At 41.9% G+C, this 23264-nt stretch overlaps 1 protein-coding gene across 1 annotated transcript; it reads left to right on the forward strand.

The window, feature by feature from the left end:
* Window positions 1–43: 43 nt before the first annotated feature.
* SMC1B (structural maintenance of chromosomes 1B) lies at window positions 44–23067 on the forward strand. The gene is made up of 25 exons (XM_051772587.1): window positions 44–314; window positions 2034–2222; window positions 2765–2877; window positions 3539–3742; window positions 4140–4378; window positions 4877–5135; window positions 5441–5581; window positions 6427–6509; window positions 7014–7221; window positions 8180–8365; window positions 8768–8947; window positions 9958–10104; window positions 10704–10841; window positions 11323–11439; window positions 12710–12816; window positions 13566–13707; window positions 14461–14606; window positions 15604–15757; window positions 17132–17230; window positions 18091–18247; window positions 18975–19129; window positions 20494–20645; window positions 21045–21114; window positions 21999–22109; window positions 22336–23067. Exons 1-25 carry the CDS (start codon window positions 206–208, stop codon window positions 22444–22446), a joined length of 3717 nt encoding a protein of 1238 aa, XP_051628547.1. The 5' UTR covers window positions 44–205; the 3' UTR covers window positions 22447–23067.
* Window positions 23068–23264: the final 197 nt, after the last annotated feature.

A 23264-nucleotide genomic window follows, 5' to 3' on the forward strand; every position in this document is an offset into this window, starting at 1 on the left:
GCGGGGCCGAGAGGGCGGGGCGGGCCCGGGCCGGGGTGACAGGGCTGGGTGGGCGCGGCGGTGGCGCTCGGCCGCGCTGGGGATAAAGTTGGGCAGCAGGGGCCGATCGGGGCTCCGCCGTGCCCGCAGGCGAACCGCGGAGAGTCACCTCTGTCGTCTGTGTGTGGGGTGTTGGGGCGGGGAGCTGCCCCCGGGCGCCCCGGGGATGGGTTACCTGAAGGTGCTGGTGGTGCAGGATTTCAAGTCGTGGCGCGGGCAGCAGGTGATCGGCCCCTTCATGAGGTTCAACTGCATCATCGGGCCCAATGGATCAGGTAGATGTGCAGGGGCCGGGGGCAGCGGCCCCAAGCTCGCCCTGTGCGGGCCCTCGGCCCTGCGGGGCTGCTCGGTGTCCCCTGCGGGCCCAGGCACACGGAGGAGCCTGGGCGGCCCCTGCGCCCCCTCCTCGGCCCGGGCTGCCGGTCCCTCAGCCTGGTGCAAGTGCCGTGTCGGCTGTCTCTGTGCTTCCCAGGCCGAGCACAAGGCCCGGTTTGCAAACGCCGCCCCACTCACAGCTCAGCTTACGGACAGGGCTTTACTTCACTACTCCGAGCTGTAAACTGTGGCAGTGGAAACCTGCTCCTCGATTGCAGTGTGTGGGTTTTGCCATGCTTGTCCTGGAAAAGCTCTGGAATATGGGCCCTGCCTTGTAGTCCGGCCTGCGGGAGCCGGGATTTGTAAGTGCGGCTCCACATTGTTATCCCAAACTGCAACTTCTTAAAAAATGATTCCCTTCTTCCAAAATCTCCATTCAACAGGTTGGATTTTATCCTGCGTTTCCCCTGGGATAGGAGATGAGGGTTGTCCTAACAGAGCTGCATGGATGGGCTTTGCTTTTCATCTTAGTTTTTCCAGATTGTTCATGGTTTAGTCTGTGATTTAGGTTTTTAGATCCTGTAGTTTCTTCACTTACCTGATTGAAGTAAGACCATGAATGTAAGTTCAATATATTTAGTGTTGTTATAATGTTCTTTATCATCCTATCCCCACTGTTCTGTATTGGGGAGTCTCAAAATTATGGATGCTTTTTCTAGGTGCTCTTCCAGTCAAATGTGAGTACATTTTATAGATGAATCCAGGGAGAAAAATTGTGACTATATAGGCTCTGAATTGCATCTTTTTATTTATCTATTATCTATTTAACTCTTTTCCTCCTAGTATTCCTCCTTTCCTGATATTTTTGAAAGTAAGTCAAAATAATGCCCAAGTAGCAAAGTTTAAGGCTGAAAATAATTAAGCTGTCAACAGAAGTGCTCAAGACTAAAGGGGGAAAACCAAAAGAGGATTCCATTAGGAGAATTTTTGTGGAAGGTCTGTGACCAGAGAGCTTTGATGCTGTGGTGGATGGGTCTGGGAAAGGGCTTGTGTTCTTCAGGAGCCTGGTGTTGTAGGGGAAAGTTGTGGCTGGAGTGCTCGTGCAGCAATACTCCCTCATTGCATTCCAGAAGGGACACAGCCAAGGAAGGAGTGTGATGTGGCTCACTCAGATGGAGAAATGATCTCTGGATTTGTTCAGTAAAGCTGAACAAATGAAAAATCAGTATTGTGATGATTTTTATTACAGACAGGCTTATTTTCTGCCGCTGGTGTGCTGCATCTTAGAGATGTGTTTCTTTATTTGCAGTATTTTTTCCTCAATAAAGTCACCAAATCCCAGAGTGGTTTGGGTTGGGGAGGGATCTTAAAGCCCATCCAGTCCCACCCCTGCCATGGCAGGGACACCTCCCACTAGCCCAGGCTGCTCCAAGCCCCGTCCAACCTGGCCTTGGACACTTGCAGGGATGGGGCAGCCACAGCTTCTCTGGGCAACCTGTGCCAGGGTCTCATCAACCTCACAGGGAGGAATTTCTTCCTAAAAAAATTTAAAAATACAGAATAAGAAATAGAATTAATGAAGAACTTTGTAATTCTGCATATTTTTTTAGCTGGTTGTTAATCAAATGCCTCCTTTCATTTCTGCCACGTCAAAGCAATTTTTAAACATTTCTTTTAAGGGAAATCTAACATAATGGATGCTGTCAGCTTTCTGCTGTGTGAAAGGACAGCCAATCTGAGAGTGAAAAGTGTTCGGGAGCTCATTCACGGAGCACATGTTGGGCGACCAGTCTCCTCCACAGCCAGTGTGAAGATGGTGTACTGTGAGGAGGATGGGGAAGAGAAGACATTTTCAAGAGTTATCCGTGGTAGGTGGTAGAGACTGCTGCAATCCTGTCTGTTTGATGTATAAAGAGAGATGTATAAATGATGTATAAATGGAGACAGGAAATACTCAGCTTGGAATTTCAGATGCCCAGTGTCATTTCAGAGCTGGGTGGGTTAATACTTCAGTATTAATACACAATTTGGTAGTGGTATAAATGAAAAAACATGCTGGGGCCAATTAGTTAAAAGATTCAACAAGGGATTATTGTATGTTCTTTGCTCTCTGTGTGTCTGTAGATACTCCCTTGGGATCTGTAGATGGAAAGGGGGGCTGAAACCTTGCTGCAGGCACGAGCACTGGAGCACACCAGTGCCATTTGAAAGTGTGAAACTAGAGTTTTCATACAGAAAACTGGAATTATTGAGAGGAATAAAGGAATAACTGAAATCTATTTTCTTCTTTGAGGAAATTGCTCCGTTAAATTGTTCTGCTGGTTTAGTTCTTTTCCAGTGGGTTTTGTGTTGCAGCAGTAATTTTCAGTTACAGTTTTCAGTAGTAATTTTTTTTTCTTTCCTCCTTTAGGCAGTTGTACTGAATTTTTTTTCAATGACAAGGCTGTCAGCCGATCTGCTTACATATCTGAGCTTGAAAAAATAGGCATTCTTGTTAAGGCCAGGAATTGCCTCATTTTTCAGGTGAGCATTCAAGGTACTTTGTAAGGAAAATAAAAGCCTCTGAGGTTATTATTTCATAGATACACAGTTATCTGTTTGATAGAAAAGAGGGCACCCTTAGCTAACTACAAGCCAATATATTTTTTTCCTGACCTTGACCAAGAACTACAAGACTACAAAGTAGAAATAATGGGGTTTGTGTGTACATGAGTGCACTAGGAAGAAAGAAGCTGATCTGGAAGAAATTGTGTGCTTGTATTATTCACAGGATGTAAGAAAATACGTGTCTCTATAAATGCTTGGTGTGTTCAATTCTAGAAGTGTTAGGAAAAAAAGGAATTTCATCTTAAAACACTTCTATCAGTAAAGATGCATCAAAGAGTAAAGGATATTTTGGTTCAGTCTGAGGGATTGATAATTCTGCTGGGCTGTTAGTTCCCAAGAAGTTAATGACATGGGTCAGAAGTGCCTTAGCCTTGTGATGAATATGTTGCACAAAATTGTCTTCCTTGCAGTTGCTGAGAAGACTCCCAAGGAAGAACTGATTTTTTTCCCTCTTACAGAAACCTTTATAATATAAATGGAGATCCATCTGTACTGTATGCTCCTAAAGAAATGCATTAGGCAACAGAAGGATCTACAGTGCTGCATTATTTACATTTTTGGGGCCATTTTGTTTTAGGGAACAGTAGAATCGATTGCAATGAAGAAGCCCAAGGAGAGAACTCAACTTTTTGAACAAATCAGTAATTCATGGGAATTGGCCGAAGAATATGAGCGAAAAAAGAAGAAAATGCAGCAAGCAGAAGAGGATGCACAGTTTAATTATAACAAGAAAAAAAGTGTTGCAGCAGAACGGAAACAAGCAAAGATAGAGAAAGAGGAGGTAACTCAGTTGTTCCTTTTTTTTGGTTGTAAAGATACCAGATTTTTATCAGATCTTTTATGGGCTTAAATACAGATGGTTTTGTTTTTTTTTTTTTAAAAAAACAACCACACATTTCTGTTGTGCTTGATCTATGGTTTTTTTCAGTATGGCATACTATATAATAATTTGGTATAATTTATAAAGGTGAAGGAATACATATAATAAAATCTAAATAAATGAAAGCATAGGTTTGCTAGTATGATTAAGTATTGATTTAAATGTTTGAGTTTTATTATTGGTGCTCATTGCTGGAATTACAGCTACTGGTACAGCATCCTATTTCAGTTTGGGCTTGAAATTAGACTGATAATGATGGAAAATCATTTTTATAAACCATAAATTTTAATGTTGGTAGGCAGAGCATTACCAGCTGCTAATCAAGGACCTGTATGAAGAAAGGATACAGATGAAGCTTTTTCTGCTTTATCACAATGAAAAAGACATTGGCTTCCTGAAAACCAGTTTGGATGAAAAGAATATGGAGGCTTATACCAAGAAAGAGTCTCTTTCTGCAGCAGAAGATTCGTTTAAAGCCAAGAAAAAAGTGCTTGGTGTACTAAACAGGGACCTACAGCATATGGAAAAAGAAATGAAGTAGGTTTTCCCATCAGATTCTGTGATAGTTGAATTAAAGCATGGTCTGCACTGGGAATTGCTTGGCAGGTGTGCATTTCCTGTTGCACACATGGGTGAGAACCCAGTGCTAGGGGAGTCAGTTTGTAGTTCACTGAAGTAATACCTAGAGGTGGTTTTCACCTCCCTTGCCATGCCCAGGTTGTCAGTAATTTCATTATATAAATACCTGTTTGCTATTACCCTTTAGAAGGTTATGCTTCACTTCCTAAATGACTGTTTTCAGTGGATATTAAAAAAAAAATCCCTGCAGTGGAAACCCCTGGGCACAGCCACAGCCTTGCTGTTGAAACCTGTTTGCAGGTGTGGTTGGGAGGGAGGGTTCTTCTTTTCTCTCCTCCCTCTCCCCCCTTTCCTTTGCTCCTTTTTGCTGCGTGGTTTTGTTGTTTTGTCTGTGTTTTGTGGTGGTTGGCTGGTTGGGTTGTTTGTTTTGGGCTTGCTTTTGGTTTTGTTTTTTAGGACTCTGGAAGCATCACTGATTCAGCAGAGACCCCTCTATATAAAAGCAAAGGAAAACACGTCCTACCAAATCAAGAAAGTAGAAATGTCTAAAAAATCTCTGAGGGACAAGGAGAAACAGTGTGATAAGGAAAAGCAGAACATAAAAGAGCTAGAGATAGAACTGAGTGATATTGAGAAGGCGTGGAGAGCGTTTGAGGAGAAAGCTGAAGAGGAGCTAAAGCAGAGAGCAGCACGTGTTGAGCTGGGAGAAAGTCAGGTGAACTGGGAGGCCCAAAAGCACTGGTTACTAGAGAAGTCCAAAAATCCCCCCCCCAAATCACAGGGAAACCATTATTTCACCAATGACCTGTAATTTCTGGTGGTCTTTTTTGTTCTTGAGCTCAAACAAAACCAAAAGTGCAAGTTTTATATAGAGACATGGTACCCTGTGGGAGGGCAGGACAGAAAACATTCAGCAGGGTGAGAGTGTGACAAAGCAGGCAATTGCTACTTGAGGCTGGAACAACATGAATCTTCCCACTTTCCAGGGAGTTAATTTATGACTTCTTTGGTTTTGTCCAGCTGGAGCGTTACAGGGAGCTAAAGGAGACAGCAAGAAAGAAAGTTGCTACACTAACCCAGCAGATGGAGAAACTTCGCTGGGAGGATAAAGGAGATCAAGAAAGGCTGAAACTTAATCGGAGGAAGAAAAATGAAGTGGAGGTATTTGTGTCAAACTAGAGTTATGTTTGAATGAGAAAAACGTGTCCCTGCTCCTGCCTTGGGTATTACTGTCTGTGAAGGTGTGCTCTGAGCTTTGACATAATCAAATCCATAGCAGAGGGGAGACTTTGCAAGTGTTAGTTCAGTTGTATGAGAATTCTCATACCCTTAGCTCATGGATATTGAAGCAGGTGCACAAAGAGGTTAACTCTCCATCCCTAGAGCTATTTAAAAGGTCACAAGAGTTTCAGGAGTTAAATTAAGGCTTAATAAAATGCATAGGTAACAGTATTTTTTTCTTTTCATTTGCTTTAATTAGTGTATGTTTTTTTCAAAGGGAGTGACTGAAAATACTTGTTTCACTGTTGGTTTTTGTTGTGGTTTTTTTGGTTTGTTTTTTTTTTGTTTTTTTTTTTTTTACTACAGTGTTTTGTGTCAGTTTGGAAGCTCTGAGCTTACTTCTTTGTGTGTCCTTAGGAAAAAAATATTGATGTAGGGCCAAGAAAAGCACCTCTTTTTTTTTTAACACCTGTAATTTACTAATTCTACTTTTAAAGTTGTTTTAAGTGTTGGTGTCATGATTCTCTGTCATAAAGAGGCTTTCTCTAAGCTGTAGCTGAACATGAAAAATCCAGTAATGGCCTTGATAAAACAATTTCCCTTTATTATTCATGGTGCCATTTGGCATCTGTTATTGCAAAAGAGATGCTGTTACTTCAGTGTGAAATACCAGTAAGGAGGAAAAGATCTGCCTCAGTGCTTGTTCTGATTAATTCAGCTCTCTATCTTGCTGTAAGCTGTGGTTTTCTGGTTTGTTTTGGACACTTGTGTTTGTGATTGCATAGGAAATCATAAAGCAGACTGTGGAACAGATAGAGGAGCATAAGAAACGCATAGAGAAGTTGGAAGAATATGCCAAGATATGCAGGTATGTGTAAAAAATTAAAAACTCATTTGATTTCTTGTGTATTAGATATTGTCAAAAATAACACAGCACGTTTCTAATTGTTTCTAATTATTTTCTTTAAAATTCTAATAGGAGTTAGAATCCTTACTAATTCTACTTAATAACTTATTAAAGTGATATGGCTATTAAAGTAGCTGCCAAAATGAAGTAGGAAGTATGATGACTAATCCATATTTTATTTGAACCAGTTCTATAATTACTTCTAATTTCTTGCAAATTATGTCACTATGGGTATGGGGCTGTTAGTGGACAAATTTAGCAAGGGAACAGGACAGTTCTGTAGTCGTGCTGCTCTAGAGGGCATTAATACTTACCTTGTGTGTTAGCTCAGTTCTTCCCTCCTGGGTCTTGTCTTCTGCCTGGTTTTTACTCCTTGTTAGGTAAGGCGACTGCAGAATGCCCTGAATTGATGCTGCAAGTGTGTATAAATGAAATAATGCTTTTTATTTGTGCTTCTGTCCGAAGCGAATCGTTAGCAGAGAAAAAACAGCAGGAGGAGCTGCTGGCTGAGGAGATTGAGACCTCAACAGTGAGAATGGCTGAAGTGAATGAGGAGCTGAACAGAATAGTCGGGGAGCTGCAGAATGCCAGGATGGATTACCACGAGGGCAGGCGGGAGCAGATGAGAGCAGAGATCCTGGAGAGTCTCAGAAGGCTGTACCCGGATTCCGTGGTAATGGGATGGCCTTATCCCAATGCTTTATTTTAGAGCTAAGAGTTCTGCCTTAGGCTGAGGAAGCAGCTGGGCTAAATTGGGCAGGCTGGGTCCCAGTGGATCATAGTTAGCCATGAATTTCCAGTAGATGAAACATGAAATACCTGAATGTGTTGTTCCTGAGACAACACTGTGGAAGACCTGTCACAGCTCATGCCAGCTGTCTCTTCATTTGTTTAAGCTTGATAAGGATGAAACTGTACATCTGCAAGAAGAGACATGTAGCTACGTGTCAACAAGCAGAAAAACTGTTCTTGCATGAATTCCAGGGTTATGGTGTTCAAAGTGGGCATCAGTAGGTTCAGTCCTTCAGAAAAAGCTCAGCTGTGCTTGTAATGACAGAAAGGGAACAAAAGATCTTTGGGGAGCATGTACAATAAAGAGCTAATTAGTTTTACTTAATGGTGTTACTTAATGATTATTTGGACTATGCAGTACAAGAAAAACTGATTTTATTCTGTTTATGCTACTAAAATAAGTAGGTACTTCTTTTTTGGGTTGAAACTGGAATAGTGCCTCTCTTGCTGCCATTTTCCAGTTCTATTTATTTAAGACCTTATGGACATTTTAAGATTTTACTGAGAGTTAGATACTTTCTTTCTCTCCAAAAAAGATACTTAGCTACCTTTGTCACTCTTATGCTTCTGGAATTGTATGCTAGAGATTCTCAGTAAAACACTGAGATACATAACTGCAACCTTAGAGAAAAAATTAGATCCCCTCAGAAGGCATACTTTGCATGTTGGGTTGATGACTACTTCAATTTCTGTTTTTTCTGATGCACAGCCATTGTGAGAGAATGCAGCTGGTAGATGTGTAACACGTTTTCCTCTTACTGCTTCAGCCTCTTGTGTGCAGAAATATTATTCCATGTCTAAAGTAGCATATTAATATTTCTCAACATTTTAATCTTCAGTTTGGAAGATTGCTTGACCTGTGTCATCCTATCCATAAAAAATACCAGCTTGCTGTTACCAAGGTGTTCAGCAGATACATGACTGCTATTGTTGTTGCCTCTCAAAAAACAGCAAGGGATTGTATTCAGTTCCTGAAACAGGAACGGGCTGAGCCCGAAACGTTTCTTGCTCTGGATTACCTTGATGTGAGTACATTTTTCTTTCTCCTCTCATCAGCAAGTTTATACACTTGTAAATCTTGATACTGGATCATTTAAGCTTCACAAAAATGGGTTTAAGTGTTAAGGCACAGGACTTGAGAAGTGAATTCTGTGGGGCTCTTGTTGGCCCACTGCTCCAGCCTGCTGAGGTCCCTCTGGACGAGTGTCTGGCATATCAGTCATTCCTTTGTGTCATCAGCAGGTTGCTGATTGTCCTCCTCCTTGTCCCTTTCTGAGCACAGGAGTGACACTGGTGTGTCCCTAATCCTCAGGCACCTCTTGCAGTTGCCATTCTGTCACCTGCACGTGCCGTGCCCAGAGTTCTCAGATTTGGGCCTGCTTTATGGTGACAGCAGGAGTTACAGGCACTGCTTCTTTGCTTTCCAGGTCAAGCCAATCAACGAGAAGCTGAGGGAGGTAAAGGGAGCTAAACTGCTGGTGGATGTTGTGCAAACACCATTTGCTCCACTGAAAAGAGTGATTCAGTTTGTGAGTGGGAACAGCCTGGTCTGTGAGACAGTGAAGGAGGCCAAACACATCGCCTTTGATGGACCAGTGAGGCTCAAGGTGAGGAGCTGCAGTTTGCTGCACGTGTTTCCCACTGCAGTCATGGATTTGATGCCATTTAAATCATTCTTTTCTACATGTGCTGTGAAGGATTGCAGGTAAACACGGAGTGGTGCTGTGCTGTCTAATCCCACACGAACAAACCACCAGGTACTTCATGTGGTTATGTTTGCCTCTGTCTGGTAGTAAGTGTAAGTGGTTTCCTGGGAAAAGGGGGAGGCAAATTGGAGGATAGTTAGAGTCCAAATATGCTTCTTCATATGGTCCTTATGATAAGGAGGATGAAGGAGGGATAATCCTGCACTTAAAACTGCCTGATTTAGAAACTCAGACTTTATCTTGTGAGGGTTTTTTTGAAGAAATGCTTTCAAAAATCTTTAAAATATCTGCCAGAATCTGTTGGTTGTAGATGTGGACTGTGTTAAGGACTGGAAGCTTCTCTGTTACTTCCTGCAGTTCTCTCTTCTTATTCATACCTGTGTTGCTGCAGACAGTCTTTTATGCACTTAGTATAAACTGTTTAAAATCTTGATTAAAACAGCTTGAAGTTGAAGGTGAGCGTGAAATCATGTTTGCTTGGAATCAGGTCACTAAAGCACCCATGTTCTTCACTAAAATTTGCACTTCTTGGGTACAAACAGGCTGTTTCCCTCTACTCCATTATCATGGGGCTTGGTTTGTTCTGCTGAGCCAGACAGAACCTTCTAAGTGTCAGTGTACACACAAGTGTCTTATATTAGTTTTCTAAATACAAGGGAATGATACGATTTTGTTTCATTTGCTGATCAGTTGTAATAATACTAAAATGTGATTAGTGCTAAGAAACAACAGGCATTTTCTGTAGCTTCATGTATCTCCTGTTAGCAGGTTTGGAACATGAAAAAACATTGAAGTCCACCTCAAATGTGGTTGTTGCTTGTTTGACTGCCATATCTTGGGCACTACTTTGTTGGGTATTTTGGCTGATTTTGTTAAGATCTATTTGGGTTTAATTTTTTTTTTCCTTCTAGACAGTGTCTCTTGATGGAACTTTATTTTTAAAATCTGGAGTGATTTCTGGAGGATCCAGTGATTTAAGATTTAAAGCTAGATGTTGGGATGAGAAAGAAATGAATAAAATGAAAGAAAGAAGGGATAGCTTGATTCATGAGTTAAAGGTAGGTCTCTTAATAGCACTTACTGCAAAAGTCATGGAAGTGTAGAAGTTGTGTGACTCAATTCAGCTCTGGGAAGGGGATTTTCTGAAGAGGTGATTTTCAAAACTCATAGAAGATGCAGACAGGACACAGTAGCTGTTTATCCTCTTCCAGTTAATAATAATCCATTGTGCATCTTGTCCTTAGCTGATGGAGTGGTTCACAGATGGAGAACCAGGATAACACTCTTGGTCCAAGCTGCCTCCAGGAAAAGGAGCTGCTGTTCAAAGTACCTGGAGACTTGTAGTGAGAAAAAGATGATGTGATCTGTCAACATGAGAGTGTTTGCAGGGACCAAAACCTTCCAGTGTAAAACTATGTCATACCTCTAGTGTTTGTTTCTATGAGAGGGATGGAGCAGGGATTTAGGAATCTGCAAGCGGATGCTTCCTGTGGAGGAGTAAATCTGCTACAAAATTCCTGTTGGGTATGACCAGTGCTGCCAGCCTTTACCTCGAGTGAGGCCTGTGTCAGTGAGACTGAAATCTGCACATGACTCATTTTCCAAGAGGTCACCTCACATTTACAGTGCATTTTCTCCCATCCCAACCCTTCCCCAGACCCTGATGAAGACCAAGCGTAAGGAGGCCGACCTGAAGCAGCTGCGTGCCCAGAGCCAAGGAACCCAGACACGGCTCAAATACTCACAGAGTGAGCTGGACCTCATTAAAAAGAAACACCTTGCCAACCTCTACATGGTATCCTGCCAACTCTTAATCATTCTCAGCTTTAATAATTGCATTTTTTAAGCTGTCATTACCTGTGAAATAAATGCTGCTTCCTTACATAGTTTTTTTAATTCAGATCAAGTTTTGCATGCGGCAGTTACGACTGAGGGATTGATAAAATATAAAAAGCAAGATTAGAAAGTACTTTACTTGAGCCTTTTTCTATTTTAGTTTTTAAATTTGGATCTCTGGTAGCTTGGTATGTCATTTAGTAACCTTCAGAAGCCTGTAAGTCAAAGTGCACTTTATGTGGTGCTTAGTTTGCTTTTCCCCTCATTCAAACTAATCATTGCATGCAAATTGGCAATGATAGTGGGTAAGTGGCATTTGAGAAGAAAATAAAGGTTTTAATCAGAAAAATACAGTTAATCTGGAACAGAGCTGTCTCTTAATTTCTGGAAAGTTGACCCTCCTGTTAAGAAAAATTACCATATTTTTCCTTTCTATCCAGGAAAAATCAAAGCTGGAAAGTGAACTGCTAAATATTGAGTCTCAGCATGACATGTTGAATGAAGGAATAGCACAAAGAAAAACAAAAATAGAAGAATTTCAGACAAAAATTAATGAGGTAATGCTTTCTGTCAAAACTGTGACAGCCTATGCTGTTATGCTGCAGAAACTTATGTTCCTGCTGACTTCTAGAACTTGGACAACTTTTAACTTTATAAACAACTTTATCAACAAGACTTCTAAGTTATTCCAGCAGTCATCCTCTACCTTTCTTACCAGGCTGGCTGTGAACAGAGGTGTACTTGGATGTTAATGTGTCACAGCTCTGCAGTTACTCAAGGTGTATCATACACATGTAACTTACTTCCTGGCCTCTGCCCCATTCTCATCAGTCAGCCTTGTGTTAATCTGGCTGGAATTCTGCCTGGAAAAAGGAGCCAAAACTGCTGTGTGTTCTCTGTCCTGCCTGTGGTGCAGGCACGAGGGAGTGCAGATGTCTGTCATCTGCAAGCACTGGCACTGTCATTGATGGTTAGGCTCTGAGAATTCCAGACCTGGGGAATCCTGCTTTTGCTTGTTCTGAAAATAATAATAAAAAAAAGAAAAAAACAAACTAAAAAATGGAGGCTGGTCATTGCTTTCCAAAGGGTAGTGTAACTTGTAACTTGAAGTGGTATTGTATCCCTGGCTGAAACAGCCTGAGTACTAAAGCAGTGTAAACATTACCAGGTTCTGACCTGTAAAGTTCTCTTAAAAGTTTGTTCAACCCATTAGGTTTCCTTTTTAGTAGGCTGTTGCTATTCTTCATTCAGTCCTGTCTTACACACTGTACCTAATATTTGCCTGCTTAAATTTTTCATAAAAATCTTAGGACTGGTTTTGCCTGAGGCTTTTGTTAGTATGCACTGTATAATTAGGAGGTGAAATATTCCATGGCACTGTTTTTGCTGTGACTTTGCTATAATTGGAACACAGTAATTAATATTTATGGATCCCTTGAAAGGATTAAAATGAAGAACTGAAGTGCACCAAGAGACCTGTTGTATCTGATTAGTGTCCTGTCCAGCTTTCTCTTCTTCAGCTGGCTGGGAACAACAGGCAAAACCAGGGCAGTTGGTCACAGTGATTACTTTAATTGTCTTTGGAGTGACCAGGTGCTGTCAAGAAGAACTTAGAGTTACATCTTGCAGATCATATGCCTTGTGTCTGGCATTTGGACTGAAAGAGTTATTGGAGAATTTCAAGTACAAATTACTTCTCAGTACTTGTTTACTGTTTCTTAAAGTACCTTAGAAACCCAGCCTGCAGCATGCAGCGATTGTCCAAATGTTTTACACCTGTGAGTGACTAAACATTTTTTTTTTTGCTCCGTTTCTCTGTATTCCAAGGTGGAAGACACTGTTTTCCAGGAATTCTGTGAAGAGATTGGTATAGAAAATATCCGTGTGTATGAACAGGAACACGTGAGGCAGCAAGAGGAGATTGCCAAGAGAAGGTGGTGTTTGGCACTGATTAGTAAACCAGTGGCTGGGATTAAATTGGGCACATTGGGCCTTGGGAAACCCCAGCCCAGGAAATAGCACAAAAGCCCAGGAGACAGTAAAAGGTTCCCCTCTCACTGCAGGGGTTAGTTAGGGATTAGTGACACTGCTATGCTTTGGGCTTATGAGACAGCTCAGAGTCAGTGACAGCTGGCAACAAACTTGGAAGGTAACATTTGCTATTTTGGTAGCACTGCTGTAGAAAAATAAAGCAAAGAATAGTTTTCTAAAACCTACATGGAAAAATGGCACTATCCCAGATTGAGAACAGCATGAAGGGTCACTTGTGTATCCAAAATCTGAAGGAGAACTGGATGTAGGACACAGGCATTTGGTATAGGAACATGTAGGCTCTGAGGTTTCTCACTGGCAACCTCACCTACTATTTGTCTCCCAGGCACATGTCACAGGACCACAGATTTGTGCCTTATGAAGGAGAATGTTGAACTAGACCCTTGAACTCCAGTGTCACTCTCCATATTGAGGTGGCCATATTAACTATTATAACTGTATCCTTGTGACTTCAGCACATCCACAGGATGTGGTGTGGTGGACCCAAATGTCTGCAGATTTCTGTGCTCAGGTGGAAGATACAAAAATGCAGTCTGACTCCTCAGAGGGGAAACGTGCCTTGTCCCAGCTTACAGTCACAGTTAGGAGCCTGCTCTGTATGTGTTGATTTGAAGTCCTGTGCTTTGCCTAGGCTGGAGTTTGAGAGCCAGAAGACCCGACTGAACACTCAGCTGGAGTATAATCGGGATCATCTCCAAAAATTAACAAACTCGGTCAGCAAGTTGAGGGAGACCATAAAGAAAGATGAAGCTGAGATCGTCAGGCTTCGGGAGGTAACTCTGAAATCAGTCTCTGCCTCTGGGACTCTTCTGGGAGAACAGAATGCACAATATTTAAAAAATGTGATGCTGAGTAATTCTGGAAGGGGTGCTGAATTACAGTGCTGACTTTGTAATTGTTTAAAAAAATGCAGATGCATTTTAACCTCAGAATAACCTGCCATGTTTGGGTACTTACTAATTATTCAAAATAAGCTTGCTCAAAATTGTGTATTGTTGTGTGTACAGTGTTATATTGTGTTCAGTTTTATGTGTTTAATTGATATGAAAAGGCAACATACAGCTACAGATAAAACCAGCAGCACGTGGCTCAGATTCAGTAGAAGATTTCACGAGTAAGACTAAACAGCTCTCGTGCTTTACATCTCTAAGGTACTTCACAGCCACTAAGATAATTCTGTGAAACCAATTCAGAGTTTTAATTCAGGTAATATATGTGGATTCCTCCTTCCCAGTGTTCTTGATTCCTTGTTGTGCTCATGGTGCTTGTTTAAATAAACTATGTTTGTGGTACACAGAAAAGGGAAGGAGAAAAGATCCGTAATAGTGCTCTGAATAAAAAACAAAAGTGAAGTGTATAAAACTGCCACAAAGTGGAGGAAAAAAAATCCCACAGTGCCTTTCAGATTTTGTGTTGTAACACATTTGAATGTAACAGGTTTAAACTTATAACTCTTTCTTTGTGTATAACAAGGCTCCACATCAAGAGTTTTGATGGGACGTTAAAATGTAAATATTTTTATGCAGGATGAAGAAAAGCTTTTAATAAAAGTGAATGAAATGGTGGAGGAGCAGCAAGAACTTAAGGATAGATTAAGTACTCATAAATCTCAGGTTGCAAAAAGCCAAACTGAAGTTGAAGAGTTCAGAAGGAGGATGTTAACTCTTAATAGGTAATTCCTACATGTACTGCTGGGAAAATGGTTAATGTGATAATATTTAGAAGAGATTTGGTGCTCAGATGTTTGGATTTCTCTTGATGTATTTTTTTGTGAAAGACTTATTAGGGACATGGTGATTGGCATTTACAGTAGGTGTCAGTTTAGCAGTGTTTCTGGGCTATAGGGAGTGACTTGGGGTAAGAGTGTAGTAGTTTACATTTGACTGGGGGCATGTGTAGTTCCCTGGTAGTTTCACAGTTTATTTTAAGTTGTACAGCACCTTCAATTAATTGGAATTTTTTTTCTGATTTTATTGTTATTTTCTCCAGACTTTTCATGGGTTGGATACCTTAAACTGATATTAACTTTAGGCTCACTATTTTGTCCTGCTGTTGTTTTAAATCAGCTGCTTTGGGGACAGATTAGACTTCAGTTTTGTTATGCTTGCTGATTATTGATGTGCTTAATTTAAAACCCCTGTTGGCCCAGTGTGGTTAGATAAACTTGGGCAATTTTCTATGAACCCATGGACTGTATGCCTAGGAATTCATGTCAGAGTGTGTCATTTAACCATGGAAGATATTACATTTCTGGTGCTGGTAACTTGATGCTATCACAGGAATTTATTGCAAAGAATCAAGCTGTGCTTCAAGGAGAGTAGTGACAGAAGAGACCTGATGGAATGTTAGAAGGATCGAATCTCCCTCCGTGTTCTGCAGAGCTGGACAGAACAGAGTTGTAGTTAGGGCAGGTGGGGTTTGAAGATGCTGCAGAGTGAGCTTGTCAGTACTCTGAAACTCAGGCTCCCTCTGGAGTCCTGCGGGAGAATGGAGAGGATGGCACAAGTACAGCCCCGTTTTCCCGAGTTCAATGGGGACTGCAGGGGAAGGAGCCCTCACGGTGCTTGGAGACTGGTTTTCATGCTGTGTTTGTCATGCTGGTTTTCTCTGGATGTCTTTAGCAGTGATGCTTCTGCTCTTGAGTTGTTTTGTTCCTTTTATGCGTGTAGGGAAGCCACAAAACTGCAGAAGGAAGCTGCAGCTCTAGAAACTGCTCTGGAAGAGAAGAGACTAAAGAGACATAATCTGCTGCTCGAGTGCAAGGTGCAGGACTTGAAAATCAAGCTCCTCTTTGGAACACTGGATGACATCAGTGAAGTAGAGGTACTTAAAAATGTTTACAGAAGATAAATATCCTGGGGGAGCAGTTCCTCAGTCATGAATTTAAAGATCCTCATTCTTTCCTTATGGGAATATTTGTCTCCCATAGTAATGTTCAAACAAATGTGTTGTTTTTGTGTGGTCAGGCCTCATTCGTTCAAGGGAAGGATTTTTGTTGCTTTTCGTAGGCAGAGATATTGTTTGCAAGTATTTTTGCTTGTGCTTGAAACATATTCCTGTGAAATATCTAGAATCACCATGGTACAAGAAAATTGGTGTGAAGATGTGTAAGAGGACACGCAGGGGCAGTTCAGAAATATAAATAAATATGGCATATACATGGATTAAGATCAGATTAGGTCAATCATCCATAATATAAATGCTGTATAGGAAATGATCCTTTTGGCTTGAGTAGATATTCACAGAAATCAGGGATAGGCTAAGATAGAAACATTCCTGCTATCAGAGGTTTGACTATTTATTTGTCTCAATCTCCCCTCTTTTTCCAGCTTATCTTTGGTGAGGAGAAATAAACTTTCTCCAGTTACAAAAGAAAAGAGTTGTGAGTTTGGAAGGACTTTTAAGGAGTGTGTGAATCTGGAAGGAGTCTTCTTGAATCCCTTCCTTAGAAAAGTATTTTTGCTGGAGGATGGGTATGAACAGGGCAGCAGAAAATGCAGTGAGGTGGGGTGGGTGGTTTGTGAAGGGGCAGAACAAGAACTGCTCCTGATCAGAGGATGCAGGAGCTCAGCTCTCGTTATTTGGATAAGGAAGAGCTGAAACCAAGGAGGTGTGAGCAGTAGGAAAGCCAGCTTGGATTAACCATTACTTTCACTGAGAAGACCAGCAGGATTTGGTGGTGGGAGAGGGACTGACAATGAGAGGTAGCACATGTCTCCTTTGAGGGAAGGTGGCTGTTAGAAATTCAGGCTGCAGGGTCCAGAAGACACTCTGGTTGTGCTGTACAGAGCTGAAGCTCTTTCTGAGGCCAACTGAGCAGAAGAAATGCCTCAGCTGACACCTTCAGAGCCTTCCCTTGGAAGGGGGTTGAATTTTCTGGGGAATATAAATCCTTCCAACCAGGAGATTTACAGTATGCCCATGGTTGTAACTACACTACAAAAAAATTGCTGCTGCTCTCACCTTGATTCAGACTGAGATTAGCAGATGTTTTCACCTTTAACAGGTGCATGGTTTAACTGGACTCATGAGATCTTAACTGCTCACTCCCTCTGGGCCAGGGCAGGAGCCATGCAATACATTTACCTTGTACCATGTTACCACTGTCTCTTCATTTCAAATCCTTTCAGTTAGTTGGTGTAACAGTTTAAAAGTTAACTGCTGTACTTCTGAACTGGAATTTCCCTCATCTTCCAGCTGGGAACTGAAACAGAAGACACCCAGACAACGTCAGGGATCTATGAGAGGGAGGAGAGAATTCAGGTAGACTACAGGAGCCTAGCAGAAGACCTGAAGGTGATCTTTTTGGTTTGAAATTATTGCAGATGGGAGTGTTTGATTTTCATTTTGGTAAAAAATATTTTATTTGTTGAAATTATTTGTTCTTCACCCCTGTCTTGAAATGAAACTGCTAAGCTGAAGTGCATGTGTCTGTGTACTCTAGTTTTGCAGTCACATGTAGCACTGCTGTGTGGGATTTCTGGATGGGTCAGACTTTACCTTTAAAGCTTCCCTGAAACACAAACATGGAATTCAGAAAGAGTTAATATAACCTTGGTTTTTCCTTCCTGCTTTACCTTCTGCCTTGAAGTTCCAACACTATATGTTATGGCTCAGAACTCCAGGACCCAAGGATGGCTGCTGGGGGTTGTTACCACTTCTGTCTGTGGTATTTGCAGAGACTGAGACTTCCCATCCTTCCCTCTCTAACAACCCATTAGGTCACATTCTTCTCAGCAGGTTTTGTAATTTTTTTTCCTTTGAATCCTAAGAAAAGTAAGTAAATGTCAGAGGCCAGGTACAGAGTGAAGGATGGATCTGTCATCACTGGAACTTGTCTCCAAGAATTCCCTGAGAACCTGCCTTTGAAGGTTTTCTTTACAGATCAAGTAGTGAAGCACTAATCCTGCTCTTGTGTTGTATTGTGAAGTGAGGGAAGGGAGTTGCCTCTGTTTTAAAGGTCTTGTGGAAGAATACTGAGGACCTCCTAGATGATTGTGAGAACTAAGGCCCTTGAGTGGCATTTTTGGTTGTTTCCAGTTAAAGCTATCAATGAGTGGGGTAGTTGTCTCAGGAACCACAAGTGCTTGCCATGTGTGTTGAAGTGTCTTGGCCCATGAGCCGATTGGATCCCTCCGAGATTCCTTTTTCTTCAGGACCTGCAATCTGAGAAGGACATCGAGGCTCGGCTGAAGCAGATGCAGCAGGAGATCAAATGTAAAGAGACCACTCTGCTAAAGACAGCTGCTCCCAACCTGAGGGCAGTGGAGAAGCTCCAGATCGCTCGGGGCAAGTTCCAGGAGTCCATAGACGGTAACGGCCCTTCATGTCCATCTCTTTTGGGACTGACAGCTTTCACCCTCTTCCCTGGCTTGGGCCTGCTGGCTTTGCCTCTTTCAGATACTAAGGTATTTTTTTGTGCTCAAGTGTTATCTCAGTTATTTTTTAATGATATGTAAACAATTGTTTAGCATACAGGTGAGTATGCAGTTGAAATACACATTGAATGATTGGAAAGAGACTTTGTTGCCCCAATGACATCATAAACTTTTTTTCACTTGCTTTGTGAAAATGACTGCCTTTTAATCTTAAAATTTTTTACATTTTTCCTACATAATTGAAGGAACTGTGTATGTTGTGCAGAACTCAGACATGAGCATTCCTTCAAACTGATGAGTATCTCCAGAGAGCATTGCAGCCATGAGCACAGGAAGGGTTCTGGAGCTGTACCAGCTCAATGCTGGAGCTGCTTGGGGCTGCCCAGCTTCCAGAAGGAATTAGGAGAAGAATTTTGTTCCTTGCTCCAATCGAATGTGGTGTAGAGGAGATGGAGTACACCACAACTTCTCAGGTTTTGGGGCCTCCATTTGAAAGGTTTCAGAGGAAGGAAACTCCTTGTATTGGCATTGCTCCCTGTATGTGTATTTTTTCTGCAGTAAGTGTTTTCCTTGGTGCTGCTTATAGTACCCAACATAGATTTGTTCTGTGTATTTGCTCAGAGGCTTCTTACAGAGGAATTCCTGTGATCTGTTTTCCTCAGCTTTTGAGAGCAGCAGGAAGGAGGCCAGAATGTGCAGGCAGGAATTTGAGGAGGTGAAAAAGAGGAGGTATGAGCTGTTCAGCAGGTGCTTTGAACACGCCTCCATAGCCATTGACAGGATCTACAAGAAGCTGTGCAGGAACAGCAGTGCTCAGGTGGGTCATGGGCTCGGGGGCTTGGCCCAGGAGGCCTCACTGGATGCTTTGGTACCAAAGTGACACTCAGGCTTTGCAAAGACAGTCTCAGTCCTGGAGAAGGAAATGGCACAAATAATAAAGATGCAGGAGTTCAGGGTCAGAGCAGGGAGATGACAAGCCAAAGCATGCTGGACATTAGACAGAGAAAGGTAATCTCTTAATAAAATTGGGAACTGCTCAGAGTGAGGTAATTTTACTCTTTGTGTTTATCAGACTTACAAATTATCAGGACACAAATGTGAAATGTAACTGAGTAATTCATTTAAAAATAACACTGGTTTGCACATCTAGTGATACTGATAATAAGCAGTTAAAAACAGTCATTAATACAGACAAAACTCAAAATCATAAATCAGTGTTTTGTACAAGGTCTTGAAGCTCTGTGTATCCCATTTAAATATTTAGGAAACACAGACATAATAAGTTTGCAGCTTTTAAGAAACACATAGAAAAATTGTCCCACAATTATCTGTGTTAGTGTACCCGTATTGGTGCCAAAAGTGAAGAGGGAACTCCCTAATGCTTTGGTTACATCAAGTTCCATAGACTGTGGAGTGCTTAAAGGGTTCAGGATTGGATTCTTTTCTGTTCTAAAACATCAAATTCATCAGCTTCTGTGACCAAACATGTTGTGTATTGGTTTGGTTTTCTTCTGCTGTGTCTGTGATCCAAGAGGAGACATTTGAAGTCATGGTTAAGTATGGAAATTTCTCTTTTATCTGTCTCCCCCTGCGCAGAGGGGAAGAGACTTTATTCTTTTATTGTTTCTTTTATAATTGGGAAAAACAAACCACGTAGCAAAAGTACCCATTGTACTTTTTAGTGGTTTGGAAAAATGATAATTCCTTTAAAATAATACTTTCAATTTTTGGCCCTGGGAACCAGGATACAAAGTATGGAGAAAGACTGCTTTTATTGAAGTCTTTCTCCAGCTCAAAGCTGGGCTCTGTAAAGCTAACCTTCCACAAAAAAGGCTAATTTTGCAAGTGTATTGTCTTCCAAGCTGCTTTTTAAGTCTAAAATTCTAATAACTAAAAAAAAGCAGTTACATAAAAGGTGATAAAGTTGAGTTTGTTCAGTAGTTGAAAGTGTGCAAATAACAAATAGGCGGTGCCATTTCCAAACTGGTTTTGTTAATGAGCCTCCTGGTTCCTTAACAAAACCACATTCCCTGGGAATTTGGTAATGCTGCTCTCAGGATGGATGGATGAAGCCAACTCCCTGATGTCCACATTAGCTCAGGCAGTGTTTAAACCCAAACCATTCCCATCTCAATCATTTGATAAATGTCCCTGTTAACAATGCCATGTGTGTGTTCCCAGGCATTCCTGAGCCTTGAGAATCCTGAGGAGCCCTATCTGGAAGGCATTGGCTTCAACTGTGTGGCCCCTGGCAAGCGTTTCATGCCCATGGACTGTTTGTCAGGAGGGGAGAAAACCGTGGCAGCCCTGGCCCTTGTGTTTGCCATACACAGGTAAAAACACTGCCCTGGGATTGTCCAAGGGGGGAAAAGTACTGTGGGATTCTCCAAGGATCTGCCTGGCAGGAAGAGAGACAGTGTTCCATTTACAAGCATGTTAAAAAACCTGCTAATGGAGTATTCAGGCGTTACTAAAGTTCTTATTCTTTACCTTATTCTTTGCCTGTCATGACTTTAATATTATATATTAAATGTAGAATTTTATGTTAATTCTGAACTGTTAATTCAGTTATTGTGTATTATTTAATAGTGCATAAGTAATATCTAATTATTTCATTAAAATAAATATAAATCTAATATTGCAAAATATTACTAGAATTTTATTAGACAGTAATTAGAATGTTTATTAACATTTTGGCTTCTAAGTGCAAAATACTGTCTTACCTCCTGCAGCTTTAGGCCAGCACCTTTCTTTATTTTGGATGAGATAGATGCTGCCCTGGACAACTCAAACATTGATAAAGTAAGTTATCCTTTATCAGCATCTGACACCTTTTGTAGAAGGGTGGCTGCTTGGACTGCAGGGTGTTGGGATGCAGAGATTGATTGCCCTGATTGAACCTGGTTTAAATTAGATTAAGTTTAGGGCTGAAGTAATGGTTGTGTGAGATACCAGACATGGGAGAGGTTTAAATTCCTCAATCTAAGCGTGTTTGATTGGTGCCCAAGCTGTGAATGTGAGAGAAGAGATGAGGAGGGTGAAGGTGTGAGCTAAGTCTCTTTCCATTCTTTCAGTTTGAGGGTTTATTAAAGCAGATCTGCAGTAAATGGAACTATACTGTGAAATCAGTGTGAATTCTGAAACTTACTAAAGGCAGTTCTTCCATTAAAAAATTATTTCCATGTCAAGTAGATAGAACTGTGCAGGCAGAACTGTGCCAGTACATTATTAAAAATGTATTGGTTTTCCTTTAGGCAGCATTTAATTTATATTGGGGGACACTGCTGTCTGCAGTGAACTAATACATATTTCAGATCTTATTATGTAGCCAGTAACAAACTTTACACACCTTTTTTTTTTTGTTAAGTATTCAGGAATTTCCACTTTCCTTTGTAGTTATATTAGGTAAAACTGTTTTTCATTGGCACAGGCCTCTTTCTTTAACTTTACTCATTGGAGTGAATGATTTTGTTATGTGTTTTCAAAGAGCAGCAGATCTGAGGGCTTGTCTTGAGACCAGGGCAAGTATCTGGCTTAAGAGTTGTTTATTTCTCATTTTACCCAGCTTATTTCACGATGGAATTCAGCAGCTCTCACAGTTCAGTTCTCTCCTTGCCATTCCCTGATCACAGTGTGGTTTCAGGCTGCCAGAACTAACTGAGGAAATGTTTGCTTTCCTTCCAAAGGTCTCGAGTTTCATCAGGGAACAGGCCCACGAGCAGTTCCAAATGATAGTGATTTCCCTGAAGGAGGAGTTCTTCTGCAAGGCAGACGCCTTGCTTGGAGTGTGTCCAGAGGTAACAATCCATTAGGACCAGGTTTTGTTCAGTGATGCTGGGGGGGGGGGGTGGAAGTGCTGGTTCCCACCTGCAGTGTTTGGTGGCTGGGTGTGCCCTGCTCTGCAGGGACAGGCTCCAGGGAATGTCCTGTGGGAGCTCAGGCCTGGTGTTGTCTCTCACACTTATGAAATGCTCATTTCAAGTAAGAGAAACGTGTTCCCTGGTGTGATCTCCCCCTTCCCAGCACGATGACATCATGTTCAGCAAAGTGCTGACCCTGGATCTCACCGAGTTCCCGGAGCAGGAGCAGCAGGACAGGGCAGAGAAGCCCAGAGGCAGCTCTGTCCTGGGGTAGCACGTGGACAGAACAGGCACAGCAACAGCAACTGGGTTCACAGCTGACTGTGACAAATGTGAGTTGGAACGTGGCTGGTGGAGGTTGATATGGGAATGTTTGTTCACTTTCCAAGGGAAGCAGTTTTGCAAAGCAGTCATGGAAGGAGCTGTTCCTCCTTCGTGCAGTTGGGTTGAGGGGTGAGAGCCCCGAGGTTGTTGCTGAGGTTGTGCACACTGCTACACAAAGTTCTCCCCCAGTGTTCTGGGGGGTTTGGGCTGTAAAGATGAAGGGTGCAAGTTCACTAGCACAGGATCCCCAAGCTGGGGTACAGAACACTGTTTGAGGGAGATGGAATCACTTCATCTGGCCTGTGTTCCCCCTCTGTGTGTGCTAAGAACTTCCCATGGTTTATGGTTGTTCATAATAATTGTAATGTTCACAGAGCAGGTTCCTTTTGTCCCCCAGACTGCCTACACACACCTGCCTTGTTGTGTGCTGGGAGCCCTGGGCTTGTGCTCCCTGCTGGGCACACAGGAACATTCCAACCACATCCAGGTGCCCACTGCTCCTGCAGGCAGATGTTCATCAAATACTTGTGTTATGGCCACACTTCGTTAATAAATTAATTTGAGGCATGAATTTATGTGAGTGCCTTCATTGAGAATCCAGTGACAGATGTGGAAAGACCTCTGGCAGTGTGAAGGGTGGAGGGAGGAGCAGCCTCAGTGGTGTCCAAAGGTCTCTGACCTACAGCAGTCTGGGTGCTGCTAATACACAAGTCCTGGTTTGTTTGGGGGACTTTAACCATTTGCTGGGAACAGGTGGTTGAGACAGAA

The sequence above is a fragment of the Manacus candei genome, unplaced genomic scaffold (genome assembly GCF_025592945.1).
Source record: "Manacus candei isolate 608988 ecotype Guabito, Panama unplaced genomic scaffold, ASM2559294v1 h1tg000153l, whole genome shotgun sequence".
Taxonomy (NCBI): Eukaryota; Metazoa; Chordata; class Aves; order Passeriformes; family Pipridae; genus Manacus; species Manacus candei.

Coding starts and splice junctions, on each gene's coding strand:
- SMC1B (XM_051772587.1), top strand. CDS start 206: ATGGGTTACCTGAAGGTGCTGGTGGTGCAGGATTTCAAGTCGTGGCGC. Junction 11,440..12,709: donor TTCAGACAAAAATTAATGAG/GTAATGCTTTCT, acceptor CTGTATTCCAAG/GTGGAAGACACTGTTTTCCA. Junction 12,817..13,565: donor GAGGAGATTGCCAAGAGAAG/GTGGTGTTTGGC, acceptor TGCTTTGCCTAG/GCTGGAGTTTGAGAGCCAGA.